The sequence below is a fragment of the Mastomys coucha genome, unplaced genomic scaffold, assembly GCF_008632895.1.
Source record: "Mastomys coucha isolate ucsf_1 unplaced genomic scaffold, UCSF_Mcou_1 pScaffold8, whole genome shotgun sequence".
NCBI classification, from domain to species: domain Eukaryota; kingdom Metazoa; phylum Chordata; class Mammalia; order Rodentia; family Muridae; genus Mastomys; species Mastomys coucha.
The window spans coordinates 57,506,977-57,524,702 of NW_022196914.1; the positions used below are offsets into that span (position 1 = coordinate 57,506,977).

At 46.0% G+C, this 17,726-nt stretch overlaps 1 protein-coding gene across 7 annotated transcripts in view; it reads left to right on the forward strand.

Moving 5' to 3' along the window:
- The window catches only part of Ankrd31 (ankyrin repeat domain 31), a 207,245-nt gene that overhangs the window by 186,975 nt on the left and 2,544 nt on the right, over window positions 1-17,726 (forward strand). For all 7 annotated transcript variants that reach the window (XM_031360124.1, XM_031360123.1, XM_031360125.1 and 4 more), the window contains one exon: window positions 10,180-10,293. In XM_031360124.1, coding sequence (XP_031215984.1) covers window positions 10,180-10,226 — 47 coding nt within the window. In that variant the 3' untranslated portion in view covers window positions 10,227-10,293. The remainder of the gene's footprint in view (window positions 1-10,179; window positions 10,294-17,726) is intronic.

Below are 17,726 nucleotides of genomic sequence, written 5' to 3' on the forward strand. Positions count from 1 at the left end.
AAAAAAAGAAAAGAAAAGAAAAGAAAAAGAAAAAGAAAAAGAAAAGCATGTATAAGGTTTTAAAATAAATAAATTCCCCCAAATTTGGATTTATTGGGAAACAGGCCATTATGCCTTAGGAGAATACTAGGGATAGAGGGTATCAAAAACCAGGCAGCCTACATGGCGTACACATGCAATTCTACCATATAAAAGTTGGAACATGAGCTGGAAAGATGGCTCAGCCATTAAAGGCTGGGCTCACAACCAAAAGTTGGAACATGAGCAATTCAAGGTAATCCGTAGCCATATAGTTAGTTCAAGACTAGCCTAGAAGCCGGGCAGTGCCTTTAGTCCCAGCACTTGGGAGGCAGAGGCAGGTGGATTTTTGAGTTTGAGGCCAGCCTGGTCTGCAGAGTTCCAGGACAGCCAAGGCTACACAGAGAAACCCTGTCTCGAAAACAAAAAGCAAAAACAAAAACAAAAACCAAACAAACAAAAAAGACTAGGCTAGAGTATTTGAGACTGTATAAATAATTCATTAACTAGATAATTAGTTAGAACAATAAAGCAGATAAGCAGCCCAAGTAACAAATGGTAGTTTTGTTGGTTGGAGCAGTGTTCCTGTGTGTCCCTAGACCAGCTGCTTCAGTGTCACCTGGGAACTTAAAAGCACTGCTTCCGCCCAGGGAGCTGTATGGGAACCTCTGGAGATGCCAGGGCCTAGCCACCAGCTCTCATACGTTCTCTAGATCCTCCGAGCAGCTTTTGTTCCTCTTGATTTTTTTGCTCATTGGCCCCTCACCTTTCAGTTTCCCTCATGAGGGTCACCATGCTTCAGATCTCTCCCTTACCATCCTCGGGGAGGGTATCCTCAGGTTGTCAGCTGTCCCTTCCTGGTGGCTAGGTCTAACCTCAGGATAAATGCTCGCTCAGCTCGCTTAGGGCTTCAGCCTTCTGCAGTCCTGTGATTCTCAGCCATCCAGGGCAATGGTGGCTTTGTACCACTCCCTTTTCCTTTCTCTCCTTTGACAACCTCCTGCTGGACGGTGACTCATGCCAAGTGCAGTCAGCCGAAACTAAGAACCATTCTCTGCGGATGCCCCTTCAGTGAGCCTTGGTCAGCGGTGGGCGGGCAGTTGATGTCTGGGGCCAATGCATTCTACTCTGCATTTAGATGTCATCATTCAGGATCCAAGTGTGACAAAACTATCTGGCCAGTTGGGTCACTAAGGTCCAGGCCAATGAATTAATGACATGTGAGTTTCTTTGTTAGTGGCCCTTCTCGCTGCTAATGAGGCACAAAACTGGGGCGTCTTCTGTAGTCCTGTGGAGCCAGCATGAGAAGAATGATCCGTGGTTCCTGGCAGTGGTCGCCTTGGAGTCTCTGCTATTCTGAAAGTCCTCTTTTAGTGTTAGCCCTGCTTATGTAACCCCATCCCAGCACACAGCCCCTGGTCACAGTGGTCAGCATCCGTCAGTGAGAGTGGCTTGCTTCTCTTGGAGGTGTTTGTATCCTTGGCTTGGGGCCTGTGGGGGAGGGGGCCGGTGTAGGTGACACAAAAGTGAATTCAGGAAGTAAAATTTGCACATTAGAATTCCTCTCTGCTTCATTGCAACTTCCTGCTGGAGTTCCCTGTGCGGGGCAGGGGAAGGGGGTGTTAACTGCAGGACCTAAAGATTGACACCATCTGCATAAGAATGATCAGTAGCCTAGGGGTGGATGCAATGAGTCTTACCGGACAGTGGAGCTCTCATAAGAAATGAAAACTAGAGATGCATTCCATAGAAACCTGACAAACTGTTACCAACTATGAAAACAGGACAAAGGCAAGAGGCCTCAGGTGGGGGTGGAGAAGAAAAAGGACAGCACTGCAAGCTTTGTACACTTTCCCTGATAAGCAGGGCACTGGCTCATTTCTGTACATTTGTTTTGTTTTGTTTTGTTTTTTGTTTTTTTGAGACAGGATTTCTCTGTGTAGCCCTGGCCGTCCTGGAACTCACTCTGTAGACCAGGCTGGCCTCAAACTCAGAAATCCGCCTGCCTCTGCCTCCCCAGTGCTAGGATTAAAGGCATCCACCACTACTGTGCAGCAAGAAGTAATTTTTATTTTGTGTTATGAATGCCTACATTCACATATATGTACCACATGTATGCCTGATGCACACAGAGGCCAGAAGAGGCATCCTGATCCCTGCAACTGTAGTTATGGGTGCTTATATACCACTATGTAGGTGTCAGGAACTGAACCCAGCTCCTCTGCAAGAGTAGCCAGGGCTCTTAACCCCTGAGCTGTCTCTTCAGCCCCGTCTCCTTTCAAGGGTGTGAAGCTGGAGCAATCTTGCTCCTCTGATTGCCAAGTGTATTAGGTCAGGAAAAGGGTGACATATTTGATGGTGGCATATTGTATCCTGAACATGAACACACTACACTTGGATTTCTTTTGCTTAGCACTTTCTCTGCTATCGAGCTTTTTTGTTGTTGTTGTTGTTGTTGTTGTTCTAATCTAGTTAAAGGGAAACTAAATGTGATCATCCTTTTGACTAAGATCTAATTGTGCTTAGACATGGCCCATCAGCCTATCTCATCTTGGATGGGTTATGCTGTATAGGAACTGTGGTGACAAGCCAGTGGTTGTGTAGGTTGTACCAAGAATTCAAGACAAAACAAAACAAAAAGACGGGGTTAGAGTTTATAGCTACAGCCAGCTAAACCACCTGCCCAAAGGCATGTGGGGGCTGCAGTTATAGAGGGTTCTACTTAGGCATTGTGTCAATGTTATTGTACCCTAGTTATTTAGGGCTTATCAGATAGATATGTGGGGGGGGGCTCTTATCTGGCTAGGCAGAGGTGCCATTATTTTGCTGAGGAATAAGTTTCTAGTGTGAATTAAGTCTCCATGGGGTTGGCTATCTGTGCCATGCAGCATGAGTCACTAAGGGTCAAACTCCTGATGGGCTGAGCTGCTCATTAAAGCCAGGAAGTCTCTGCCTTGCCTTGCACCTTGAAGCTCTAGAGCAGATAGCAGCTAATGTATTCATTAACGTTAACTCTTTCTGGTCCTGCACAGAGGCAGCAGGGTTCTTGCTCTGAGCCCCAGCCTTTACTGAGAAAGCAGCCTTGTTCAGTGGTTAGAAGAGTTTGGTATAGCCGTCTGTCCCAGAAATATATACACAGCTTAGGTCTGTCTCCAAGGGTCAGTACGCCTTTCCACTTCTCCTGGTGGTCTACAAGAATGAGAGGACCCAGGACCAGGCAGCACGTGCCAGTGGCAGTGGAGCACTCCGGCAGGCCCCTAGCGATGGCACAAAAAGAACACCAGGCTCTTCTCCCATCCTGCCACTCGCCTGTATGAATATCTGAAAGACCAGGGTGGGTGCATCACACCCCCACATTCCACCTCGGCAGAGTAGGGGCCTGGCTCTGCTTAGCCACCATGGTCCACCAGGTCCCTTCTGTGATAGCCTTCCCAGCCATCTCCCTCAGCTGCCTGACTCAGAGACTTGCGGCAGATGGGGCAGGAGAAAGATGTGGGATGATACACAGAACGGCCATGAGTTAGGCTGCACAGGAACGTGGCTGGAATGGTAAGGAGTTTGCACAGCTAAAGGAAGGAGTGTGGGAGGAGACAAGAGAGCCTAAGAAAGGATTGCAAGAAAGCCATCACTGAAGCAAGAAAAGAAACCCATGTGTCTTAGTTAGGGTTTCCACTGCTGTGAACAGACACCATGACCAAGGCAACTCTTACACAGGTCAGCATTTACTTGGGGCTGCTTACAGGTTCAGAGGTTAAGTTCAATTATTATCAAGGCGGGAACATGGCGGCATCCAGGAAGGCATGGTGCAGGAGGAGCTGAGAGTTCTGTATCTTGATCCACCTGCAGCCAGGAAAGGACTGTCCCCCAGGCAGCTAGAGGGTCTCAAAACCCACCACCACAGTGACACACTTCCTCCACACGTACTCCAGCAAGGCCACACCTCCTAATAGTGCCCCTCCCTGGGACAAGCATGTTCAAACCACTAAACCATGAAAGAGATATTTCCAAATGTCTAAGACATCGTCTCTACGTACTACAACAATTGGCCTTTGTCAGCCGCTCGACTGAATTAAGGAGGCTATCTGCACGGGTGAAATGGGGGGTGTCTCCAGAGAGGACTGACCTGCAAGGCAATGCCATATTTTCAGGATGGACGACACCTTCCCACCGAGCCTCCCAGAGAACGGACCCCTCTGGCCATTCCTCTTCTTTCTAAATAAGTACAGCTCTTGTGCTGCATCTGTTGTTGCTAGACTCCAGCTTCTTGGGCTTTCTAACATGAATGCAACCCCAGTGACTCTCCAGAGAGCAGCCAGCTTCAGTGCCAGACCTGGACTGTTGAAGCGCCAGCTGCCAGGCTCTCTGCCTCTCCACTGTGTAAATAGCCATCATTAACTTCACCTCCACTGTCTATGCCAATTTTATATACCTTTTATATAGTGTGTGTGTGTGTGTGTGTGTGTTTGTGTGTGCGCGCGTGCGTGTGTAGAGGTATATGTGAGTGGGAATGGGTATGTGTGCATATGTATGTGAATGTGTACGTGTGAGTGTGTACGTGTGCATGTGTGTATATATATGTGAGTGGGAGTGGGTGTGTGTGGAGGTGTGTGCATATGTGTGTGTGCATATGCAGGTGAGTCTGAATGTGTGTGTTTCTAGAGAACCCTGCACATTAGTCACTCACTGAGGATGTCAATTCCATTTCTGTTTCCTCAAGGTGGCACAGTGTTCGGTGTATCTACATAGTGCTTCCACCCATGTAGCAGACACACAGTATGCATTTCTTGGTTGGATGGGCAATGAAATTTCTGGTTTCTTGAAGAGCTAGAGTAGCCATTGGCAGTTGATTGCTGCCAGGCGAGGGAAGGTTAGTTTTAAGAGTGTGGTCCCTGATAATTCTACCACACTGCAGTGGGAAAACCACTGATTCAGGAATATTTGGGCAGCACATAGGGGACTCAATGGGTTTAACAAAAAAAGGCAAAGCTGGACAAGTAGGTAAGTGAGGATGGATCTGGGAGGGGTTAGGGCAGGGTTAAATAAATCAAAATGCATGGCATAAAATTCTGAATCTGATTGATTAAAAATTCCCTTAGGATAAGCAGGGAATAAAGTATATATTCTAAAGAAGTAAGGCAGTAACTCAAATTATTTATGCTCCCATCGAGTTATGGTCACAGCAACACAGAGTGCACCCAAATATTTACTAACAAAGGAACAAGTTAGCCAAATACGGCATAGCCTACAGGGAGACATTATTCAGCCTTCAAAAGAAAAGTTTTGGCACATGCAACAACATGGATAGATCAAGAAGATGTTACAGTAGGCCAAACTCTGGGCAAATACTGTATGACTCCTGCTGTGTGGTTCTTGAGTGGTCAAAGTCATAGAAGCAGTGGTATGGTAGTTGTCATAGGCTGGGCATACAGGAGACCTGGGAGCTGATATCAGTAGGCACAGAGTCCAGCTGGGAGAGGACACAGCTCAGGAAACAATGGATAGTGCTGCTCACCGCACAGTGACATGAGTCTTTAAAGCTGCGGAGACAGACTCTTAGGGACGGCTAAAGTGACTGTTGCATGCTCAATGTTTGTCTGTGTGGAAGCCGAGTACTTAGCCCCTTTGACATAGACAGTTAATATATGTAAATTCGTATTTTTAAATAGTTAAAGTTAATAATGTAGTGTGTTGTGTGTACATGCGTGCATGTGCCCGCATATGCAGACTTGTGCACTGGCCATGGAGCACACAGAGGCCAGAGCACAACTTGTGGCTCTCCTTCCTCTCCTTCCTCTCCTTCCACCCTGTGGGTTCTGGGGTTCAAACGCAGGTCATCAGGTCATCAGGCCTGATGGCAAGCGCCTTTGCCAGATGATCTAGCAGTTCAGAAAATATATCTTTATGATCCTCATTAGTTTATAAATATAGGATAATCAACGTTTTAGGGTTTAAGAAGGAAATTGCCATAGGAATTATAGCCAAGCCACCAAAATGGCCGCAGCATGGGGGCAGGGACTCTTGCCGGCTTTAATCCTCTCCCTTCACCTATCCTATGAGTCCTTCTTTTAAAAATGTATTTTCAGAATTTCAGACTTGGGGATAGTTGTAAATACAGCTGCAGGCCCCCACCTGACAGCCTTGGACTCTTAAGAAGTAGAGGGAAAACAAAACAAAACAAACAGCCTTTGCCTGTGGAACCCATAACGGTCACCTCTCGATGACAGTTTCTGGGTATGGAGTGGGCAAGGTGCTTCGAGCAGTACTCCCTGTCCTGGATTGCAGGGCAGTGGTTGGCTACTAGGCCAGCTGTTTTAGATGCCTCCAGCCTGACACCCAGTTTTCCAATAGTCCTGCCACAGTGTGCTCAGGGCATTAATTCTACTACAGGTCTCACCACTGTGGGAGTCACAGCTTGCATTGCTCTTCCTAGACTAGGAGGTAGAGGCCAGCTCATCAGGACATCTCATTGGTGGCAGACTTGGGACTCAAATTAGAACCACTGGTTCCCAATTCCAAACTTGTAGGATGTGCCCAGAGGTCAGCTGGAGGGGGCGAATGTGCGGCAAGTTGGGAGATAGGGCAGGAAGGAAGCGGGTGAGGGGCGTACTCCTGGCTTTGAACTGCTCAAAGTATTCTTGAGCCACATGGTACCACATCTTCTTATTGAAAACCTGTCTCAAAAGTTCCTGTGTGGTAAGAACATCTCAAGAAGGGAGCCCACATACAAGGTGATAGTGGACACTGTGTGGACTACTGCCGGTGACTACAGAGCAGGCTTGCCATGTGCGGGAGGGTGTTTAAGGCAAGCCGCGTCAGCCAACTGCGGTTCTCGCCAGCACTGGAGTTAATTTGGTAAATCTTGCAGACTGTCTTCCTTCAGATGTTTACCTAAAGCCCCCATCTACCTCCAAATTTAGACGGATGAGAAGTTCAGCATATTTGAGACATATTTTCGCACTTGGCTATATACAGGACTGTGCCATTGAACATGTTCTCACTTTGACCTGATTTAAAGTTCACTTAGAGAGAGAAGAAGCATCGCTACCCTTTTCCTGTGTTCATCTTTCAAAGTGCAAGTTTCCTAAACGTGTGAGGGCTTGTTTCCTCATCTAGCCAAAGCTCGGGGATGTATCTGCTACTGTCGACTCAGAGGCTTGAGGAGCGGGAGGCTAAGAGACCCGTAGCCTCTTGATCTATACTATCCCTGTCAGAATGGCTCTAGCCATCTTGCTAGAGCTCCAGGCAGAAAAGTAGAAGAGAGAAAAGGAGAGAAGAAGCAAGACGTTCTTCCTACTGACAACAGTGCCCTCCACCCCCGAGAGACTCTCTGAGCGAAGACCGAGGTGGGGGGGGGGGTAAAGGGGGAGGTAGTTGGGGGTGACTGTTAAGGGCAACTGGCAGCCTACCAGAGTCTTCCCTATGGCTCTGTTTCTGAATCTTATCACATCTCTGTTCTGACACTGACCACATCACTGTCCCTCAGAAAATCTGCCCTGGGTGTTAATTTCTGCTTTGTGTATGACTACATGCATAAACCTTTAGTAAGCTCATCAAGCCTTGTGTTTATCTGTCATGTCACTTGTGTGTTGCAGCCCGCTAAAACCTGTGGAAATTATCATTCAAATGCACCCTTGCCAGGGATGCCTACTGCACAGTTATCATGGGCTTGTCTGGATTGGGCTTCTGCAAAGTTTAAAAAAATCTCTGCTTTGGAACCTCCCATCTTGGCCATATTGACCCACTCACCATGGATTTTCTTCTAGCCCTCCCCACTTAGTTTTGAGTTCCTGGATTCTAACTTAGTATTTATGTAACTTATGTACAAGATTTCAGGGCAGTTTACATATTTTAACCCAGCAGATCTTTGGCTGAACTGTGCAGTCATGACAGAGGTGTCAACCTTAGCACACATGGGGGGGGGTGTGCACACACACACTTCTGTCTCTGTGCACATGCATATGGCACATACCTGGGAGTATGTGTGTTTGTGTGGATGTCTGTGCACATGGGTGCATGTCTGTGTGCATGACACACATACAGGTTTCTGCACGTGCATTTATGCCCTTAAGTGACTGCACTGTGAAGAAGCCTGGGAACAAAGAAAAAGTAAATCAGGATATCATTGTCAGAAATGGTACAGTCCCAAGCCTTGCTGCTGCTTGTGCCTTGGCACACACATGTGTGGTGGGGGCAGATGTGCATGTACACTCACATGTTGGTCTGTCTCTGTATGTGCATGTGTGTGTGCATATTCCTTCAAGTTTGTGTGTGTGTATGTGTGTGTGCACATGTGTGTATATGTACATGTGCTGCTGTACATGTGAAAATGAGTATTGTGAATGTGCATGGGGGTGTCTGTGCATGTTGTATGTGTGTGTGCCTGTGCACAGATGTGAGTATACAAGCGTGTGTGTGTGTGTGTGTGTGTGTTGAGAATGTCATGGTATATCCCAGGGTAGTCTCTCACTCATGATCCTCCTGCCTCAGACTTCTGAGTGCAAGGATTACAGATGTGGGCCACCATGCCTAGATGGTCTTGACTTGATTAGTACAGAAGCCAATGTTGATATCTGTTGAGTTCCCACTGTGTTGGTTGAGCCTAGAAAAACAAATGAGCAAGCTCTTCTATCTTGAAACAGAGAGTATCCAATCCATTCACTAGCAGCAAGGCTTGGGCCTCTGCCATTTCTGAGAGTGATACCCTGATTCATATGCTCGTGCATGTGTGTGTGCACATGTGTGTATTTATGTGTGCACAGGCACATACACATGCAACATGCACAGGCTTCAATTTCAGTGAGAGATCTTACATCAAGTCAGTTAAAGGCAGAGCTGTGGAGAACACCCACTCCCCTGCTCTGGCCTTTGCATGCTGTACTGGCTGGTTTTCTGTGCCAACTTGACACAGGCTGGAGTTATCACAGAGAAGGGAGCTTCAGTTGGAGAAGTGTCTCCATGAGATTCAGCTGTGGGGCATTTTCTCAATTAGTGATCAAGGGGGTAGGGCCCCTTGTGGGTGGTGCCATCTCTGGGCTGGAAGTCTTGGGTTCTTTAAGAGAGCAGGCTGAGCAAGCCAGGGGAAACAAGCCAGTAAGGAACATCTCTCCATGGCCTCTGCATCAGCTCCTGCTTCCTGACCTGCTTGAGTTCCAGTCCTGACTTTCTTTGGTGATAAACAACAATGTGGAAGTAAACTGAATAAACCCTTTCCTCCCCAACTTGCTTCTTGGACATGATGTTTGTGCAGGAATAGAAACCCTAACTAAGACACATGCACATGCAAGAATGCACACACAACAACAACAATGGTTTTGATTCAACTTTTCTACTTTATAGAAAAAAAGAATCTAAAATATTTTTGACCCACATTTTAAGGTCAGAACCTGGAACTTGAAAGGCAGCTTGGTTTTCATTGTACCTATGCTCAGTGAAATGGACAGAAGATGGGCAAAGAAAGAAACTCGGGGCAAAGTCTAGGCGTTAGTCAGCCCCTCTTCTTCAGTCTTTTGTGCCCAGGAAGGCATGGCATGGCATGAAGGCTGCCATCCAACTAACATTTGAGGGCATGGGTATTTGAGGAATCCTTTTTTAAAAATGTTTGGAGATGCTGGGCAGTGGTGGCACATGCCTTTAATCCCAGCACTTGGGAAGCAGAGGCAGGCAGATTTCTGAGTTCAAGACCAGCTTGGTCTACAGAGTGAGTTCCAGGACATCCAGGGCTACACAGAGAAACCCTGTCTCAAAAAAAAAAGAAAAAAAAAAAGAAAGAAAAAAGAAAAGAAAAGAAAAAAATGTTTGGAGACAAACTCAACATTTTACTTCCTAAGGGTCTTAAGTACGAGGACCTGGAAATGTCATTGGCTTTGTGGTCTCTGGTGTCTTAGATTCTGCTGGAGCTTCTTGGCATGGAGGTGACCTTGGCAGCTGGATGATAAGCCACTTCTGCTCTTTACCTTGAGACATAAGAGGAAACCAAGAGTCACGCTGACTTCCCGATTGCTATAACTGCAGACTAGTAGCTGGTATCTGTGCCTTTTTGTTACGCTGCTATGACCCAGATCCCCCACGACCTTGAGGGACCATTTTCAGTCTGGTCAAAGCATCTTGATAGGAGTTACTCATTTCCCACATAACCTTACACACCTTGTGATTTTTCCCTAGACCTGAAAGACTCTGGAAGAGTCACCGCAGGCAGAATAGAGATCTGAAGAAGCAGTATGGAGAATGACTTTCATGTTCTGCAGTTCCATTGAGGCCTCTGTTCTTGCTCTGCAGGTAAAGTAACTATTTTTAAAAGATAACAGTCAGATTCTTTATATAGCCACGCCGAAACAAACTACTGAGCAAGAAACCTTGCAGTAGTAACACACCCTTGCCTCCAATAGAGCCTAGCTAACCATGCTGAGACAGTGCCATTGGACATAGGATCTTTGTGACAGAGTTCTGCAAAGGCCCTGTCTGATGATGTTTTGTGTGTTCACATTGCTGTAGAAACCTCGGAATGGCTTTGCTGGTTCTGTACTCCTTTGGAGTGACGTTTCCAAGCTGAGGTCAATACAGAGCCACCACAGAGAGTCACCCTAAAAGAGTGGGGACTGAGAAGAGAGATCTGTAGTTTCCACTACACAGAACATCACTAGCACTGCCACCTGCGGGGGGTGGGGGCACTGGTGCTGCTGGGACTCTGCTCGTGAGAGCACTCCTAGGCACCTTTGGAAGAAATTCTTTAGCTAGCAGTCTTTCAAAAGAAATGAGGAACCACCTCTAAACATTAACTACAGCAACTACCTTCCTATGCCTCACAATCAGGGAAGATCTGGTTCTAAGTAACTCTGAAGCCCCCCAGGGAGAATGGCCTGCCTTCAGTTGAAAATTACTGTCAACAAAAACAATGTTGCCAAAGAGTAAAGAATGAATAATGATTTAGAATGTCAGGTACAGGGGATAATGGATACACTGCTTCAGGAAAATAAAACAGAGATTTGGCTCTGGGTTTCCCCAGGAAACCATTCTTCTTACAAAGGTCTTAAAACCTGACATTTGCAGACCAACATCTTTCTCCTCATAGCTTTTTCATAGGCATTGTGTCATAGGGCCTTCACAATAGCACTGTAGGATAGATAGACTGTTATCCTGCTCAATACTTGTGGCATAAAGACTTGCCCATGATTAATACCATGCTAGGTCACTTGGGAAAGCTTTAGATGGCAGAGCCCAGACTAGAATATGGGTCTTTTAGCTTTGTGCTGCCAAACAACTGCAGAGTACCAGGAATGAACGTGCTCGGTGCTGGAGATGGAGGAGTAACCCTTCGAGGGAGGACCTCGTGTTCCTGTCTGAAGACAGATTATAAACCAGTGCAGATGGGCTGTGGCAGTGGCAGGGGGTGGGGAGGGGGGGGCACAGGGTGGGGGGAGTATGGGTAGGCTGGAGAGATCTGAAAAGATCTGAAAAGGGTAATCAGAGAGGACACAAGGAAATAATAGGTTTGTTTTTCTACAACTTGAGAACCTTAGCAGGCCAGGGTCTAGGGAAAAATAGTTTCGATTAAGGAACAAGAACACAGGTCCTGAGGCCAAGAAGAGACTGGAGTTCTCTTAGAAGGCTTCAGAAGACCAGTGTCACCCAGAGCTCATGAGAGAGTGGAAGAACAAGCTGAGCTTGCATGTGTGTGTGTGTGTGGGGGGGGTGATTTGGCCAATAGGGGCAGGTGTTGCGGGGCATGGCTTAATTACTCCTGAAAAATGGACTAGAAGAAACAAGGAAACTGAGTGGGAAGCTGTTTTTCATGCAGCCGAAGTTGGCTTGGATTAGAGTGGCCCTGACAGAGCGGGAAATGGGATATGGTACAGGAATACATTTTGAGTGTAGAACCATATTCCTACAGTATAGGGCTACTATGCCTTCCCAGTATGAAATTTCTCCACCACCTAGAGATTAATAAAGATTCTTTAATAAGAAATAGCACATGTCTGACTCTGGCTAATGCACAGAAGGGAGCTGGCCCTAAACAGAAACCCGTCACCTTATACAGTTGCATGGTCCAAGTTACTCTTGGAGCAATTAAACATGTTTCACAGGGACAGAAATCCAAAAGTTTGGTTACTTGGATGAATGGAGAGATTTAAAATGTAAAATATTGTTATATTATCCTGACACGGACCAGGGATGCTTTTCCCACACAGCTGTTAGCCAAGGCAGAATTAGCTTTTCCTGATAAGAAAACCAGGGGTTTTCCATTAGCTAAATTCTACTTTGTATAACTTAATATTTCCTAAACAGGCTTAGTAGATTCTTATAGCATCATTCATGACTCCAGGTTCCTTTAGACCACTGAGAGACTGGAAGGGCAGGGCTGAGCTGTAGCTGGTGATAAATGGCTATAGTTGGAATTCCTGGCTCTTCTATATATTACGTGCTAAAGTAAATTACATATTTCCTGTGACTCATTTTCTCATCTTGAAAAGCAGGAATAATGATTTGCTGAACAGTATAAGAAAGAAAAGACAAATAATACTGACATTCTGCATAGCCCATTAAGAAGGGACAGGGATGTGTCCATGGACCCCTACATGTTATTTTAAATAACAAAATCCCAGTCATTCCATTTTGCCAATGAAGACTCAGGAGCCAGATGCTGGGGTGAAAACCTGCTAGTCAGAGAGGCAGGGAAAGCATTCAGCTGACCTTTCTATCCCACCGACGTCCCAGAAGGAAAAGGTTCCCTCCCTCTCCCTCTCCACACTGCCTTAAACACCCTTCAACCCAAAGCCCCTTCTTCTCTTTCCTAGTTTTCTTACATCCACTGCCTTTCAAATGGTTAAGCAACCATCCGCCTTTTGACCTGCCTTTGACTTTATTTAGCTCTTGTTGATAGAAAGCTCTTGAGTTAAAGCTGTGTGCTAGGGCTGAGCCACACCATAACAAGGTTTTTCCAGTTCACAAATATGGGTTCGCAACGTGACCAAATATCCTGCAACACTGACAACGTGGAGAATGCTGTTGACTTTGGTCAAAACTATCTTAGTAGTGAGGAATAGGGACCCAGGTTGTGCTGGATGCCACCATGAGGAACTCTTATAAGGGACCAGGGATCCTACCCTCTGTGGAGTCCCTTAATGGACACCAATGGAGTGGATGCATATCACTACAACCTGAATGTGTCCTTCCTAAATTCATGCTGAAACTTAACTACCAATGTGATAGAATTAAGAGGTATAGGAGGTTAGTAATGTCTTAGGGCAGTGTCACAAATGGAATTAGTGACCTTGTAAGAGGACCCACACGTGTGTCCTTCTGACTTCTGCCATGGGAGAGCACAACAGTGAAGTGCCATCTCGAGATGTGAATCTGAACTTTGATCATGGTTTCCCAGCTTCCAGGACCATGAGAAACACAGCTCTGTTATTGATAAACTCCCCCATTCTATAGTATTTTGTCATAGCAACAGGAACAGACTAAGACATATATGTAATGGAGAAAATGTGTTCCCAGCATCCCAGGCCTGAGGTGAGGATCTGTGACAGACGGACTTCTTTCAGGGAAGGCTGCAGACCTAGTCACCTTTAAAGCCCTTACAGTTTTAAGATTTTATACTTAGTTTCTTTGGGATTTGTAGATGTAACTAAGTATTGATGGAAAGGACCTAGGCGAAGGAACTCTGTTGTTTATGCAGTTTTGTTGTTGTTGTTGTTATTGTTCTGCTGAAAAGTATGTTGGCTGCTGTTAGAGGGCTTTTAATATTTTACAGACTCTGGTGAGAATAGGACTGGTCATATAGATGTTGTGAATGACAGAGATGAGTAGGACAGGGCCTGCACAGCGAGGCTGCCATTAAGGGCAGGGCAGGGCCTGAAGGACATTCTGTCCATATAGTGTCTTGTCAAGTTATGGATAGACCTCCGCAATGCAAGCTCTGTTTTTCACTACCGGCTTCTCTGACTTCCTGAGTTTGCTTGTTTTGTTGTTTGTTCGTTTGTTTGTTTTATGCAATGAGAATGAAAACCCTTGTCTCTTCCTTGTAAAGACCAATCACTTGCCTTTCCAGGGCTGTCTGCCTTCCCATGCGTTGCGTTATTGGCCTAGCCATGGGGCTCTTGTGTTTTACATAGGTGCTGTGTTTACCTGCTTCATGCTGTGACAGCTATTTGCCTTGGCTATGTTCCTTCTAGACTAGAACAAAGAGAACCTTTTTAGCTCCTGGAGAACCTTCTTCTGACTCTTTAGCACAGCTCTAGAGGTACTGTGGAGGCGTTACGGAAATACATCAGAGCTGAGTCACCCTCCCACCTAATTGTCCCAGTCCAGAATTTTCTGTGGTTGGAGATGAGCAAGCCATCATGGAGAATTGCTGGCCTCGCTGAGGTCAGGTTCTGTGGTAGCATATCAGCTGGTACAGCTATTAGCCTTCAGGGTCCCTCCGTCTAGGAGGAGATTTGGGTTTTTTATTTATTTTGGTTTCTTTTTTTAGTATACTCATCTTTATATTTCTGTCCTTATGTGGTAAATAATGACTCTCCTTTGTAAGGCTTTAGAAAAATATTCTGACATTCCCAAGTTAATAAGGTTTTCATATCCTATTTTTCAAGTTGACATATAATAAAACAAGGGTGGGTACATTGAGGGAATGTTCTCTGCCTCAAGGGAATGTTCAGAAAGTTTTCTAAAATATTTAGGAATTCTCAAACAGCCCCAACTGCATAGCAACAAGATGTGAGCCAGGCATCACTGGTGACTGGATCCCTAAAATTAGCTTGTTCCTCCTCCTCTGAAGGATCCTACTGACTGAAAATTGATTAATCTCTCCATCAGCCCATCAATTGGCCTGGGAGGGAGATGTGACTTATCACCTAGGTCCCCATAGGTTAATTCCCCATGAAGATTCTTTCTCATGACTTTAGTTTGTCATGAGTGGAATTCATCTATCTCTGTTTCAATACAGTTATGTAAGACTTCCAATGGGAGCATCAGTCACAATTAGTTTAGCAAGCGCTAAACCATTATGGAAAATATAGAGAATCTGTCTTCATATATCCAAGAGATGGGGTTACACAGGAGGCTGAGTAGGTCTGAGAGCAAGACTTGTTGGTGTCAAGCTCCAGCGTCTTCCACATCAGGACCTCGAACAGTTTGAGGTTTTTACAGATTTTGTTTTTAATTTGAGGCACTATTTAAAGTTGGGAAGAGTTGGAGTAAGAAGAAGGGCCATCACTCATAAGGAATGGGCATCCCTGCTCATCTGCCATGACCTGAATGCACTAAAGGAAAGGCACCCAGGAAGGCGCTGCTGGTAGGCTCCCACCCAGAGAAGCTTCCAGTTCAACATCATGGAGAAGAGATGGGAATCTCCCTAAGAAGAGATTCAACCCTCACTCTTGGGTGGGAGTTTAATCTGTCTCATGTGCCACAGTCTCTTTTCTCATAAGAGACGTTGGCAGTTACCAACTTATTAGTCTATTGAAAGGATTGAGATAGAGCAGCGTTCTGAGTATGTCCATGTCTACAGTGATGCTATGAAGTTAACACAGAGTTTGGGATGGAGGCCTCAGACGCTGATTTTAAATTGATACTGGGTTTGTACTGAGGCTTTAGGAGTAGACTGGAAAGACAGGCAGTTGAGCTGGACGTCGTAGAGCTAGCCTAGCTTACCTGAGGTCCTGAGTTCTGTCTCCAGGGCTGGAAAACAAAGGCAATAAATCTAAGTCTGGGCTAAAAGAAGTGCTTGCCATCCAGCCTTAGAACATTGCCACCTCCTACCTTGATCAGAAGAAGGCTAGGGCAGCCATATTCTTAACATTGTCTACATAAAATGACCTTACTGATCTAAAAGCTAGTTTGGAGTAAGATGGCTCCATGACTAAGAGCACATACTGCCCTTACAGAAAACATGAGTTCAATTCCCAGAACCCATGTCAGGCAGCGTACAACTTCTTGTAAGTCCAGCTCCAGGAGATCCAAGGCCCTCTTCTGGCTTCTGTGGGCACTTGCATTCCTGTGTACATATCCCCGTACAGATGTACATGCATACATGTAAAACTACAAAATAGAAGACAGTCTTTCAAAGTAGATAAACTCAGTGAGTCCAGTATAATTAGTGCACTGAAAAAGTTCCACAATGGGTTAAGCAAGCTGGCCACAGGTTAAAAAAAAGGGGGGGGGGGCTTATAAGAAGGGGAAGGTTTCATAAATCGTTTATTGTAACTAAATTTTTCATGAACTCTGTAATCAGCTATGTGACTTCATATGCAGCATACAATTTATTATACTGGGCACTGGGGGGACTGGCTTTCTAAATGTCATACTGAACAGTAAAACTGACCTTCAGAGAGGTTTACTAGACCCAGCTAGAGTGTTCTTCCCGGGCCCTCAAGCCCAGCTCCCTGTGACATCCTAAAGCTCACCACTTCCATCTCTTCCTCTCCCGTGTCTGGCAAGCTCTGTAACTTCCCTGAGAGCACTAGAAGCATGAAATTATTTTTCTTTTCTTTCTTTTCTTTTTTTTTTTTTTAGATTTTATTTTATGTGTATGGGTGTTTTCCCTACATGTATATCTGTGTACCACATGTGTGGCATGCCCTCTGAGGCCCAAAGAGGACATTGGATCCTCTGGACATGGAGTTACAGAGAGTTGTGACCTTTCAAGTAAGTGGTAGGGATCTACCCTGTACCCTCTGGAAGAGTGGCTAGTGCTCTTAGCCAGAGCCATCTCATCAACCTTCAGTTTGTGGTTGGTAAAAGCTGAAACTCGGTCATTTTCTCCCAAGACTTCCTACTTTTGTTCCTGATTTACTCATCCCCTTCCTTCTCTGGAAAAGGGGGACACCCTCTTACTCTGATGGCCCTGGGCTCCAAGACCGTTAACTTAAAAGATGGTTGTACAGCTCCTGCTGACTGCTGCTGTTGGCCCTGCATGGGGGTATTGGCATCAGTTGCTGTGGATCCGGCACTGACCGTTGCCGTCTCTGAGCTCTAGGGTGCCTGGGGAGAGCATGGATTGGGGAAATGCTTTGCATCTTCCCTGTTGGGTCTTCAATGAGGATGGTCTTCCCTTCAATAGTTATAGACCTTATTTATGTGAGCTATAGCTGTCAAACCTTGCCGTTATTATCTTCTTCCAGTTTGGTTGTCATACCTAGGAGCTTGTGTCTATGTGGTCTAGGGACCTGTGTCTGTGTGCTCTAGGAACCTGTGTCTATTCGATCTAGACTCCACAAGGCCACTTCCTTGTCTACCCAGGTGAGAAGGGAGAGTCCCCTTCTTCTATTAGAAGTCACTGATAATGTACCTGTTATATACTCCCAGCCAGCAAACTCCTTGCTTGCCCATCAGCCTAGAGAGGAAACTAGCCACTGGAGGTAGTATAAACTGGCCTCCTAGGAACCATGTGGCCAGCTTGAGGGCCAGCTTAGCCTAGCCCACCCCCAGGACTCCTTTACATCCTCTATGTCTGAGGCACCATGGGTTTCCTCAGGTCTAGGGTGCAGGTGGTAGGAAGACAGAGGGGGCTATAGTCTGCAGATGTTGGCCTGGCCACCTCCACCCCTGAAGCTTGTGGTCCTTGGGGCTGTGCTGGTCTCTGCTGAACTCAGTGGAGAGGCACAGGGGCACCATGTAAAGCCAAGGAGGCTAGAGGTTTTAGTCTGGGACCTCCTGGGGGAGCGAAAGCTCTGTAGTACCCGGGATACAGAGCTGATTTCTCAGCATGGCCA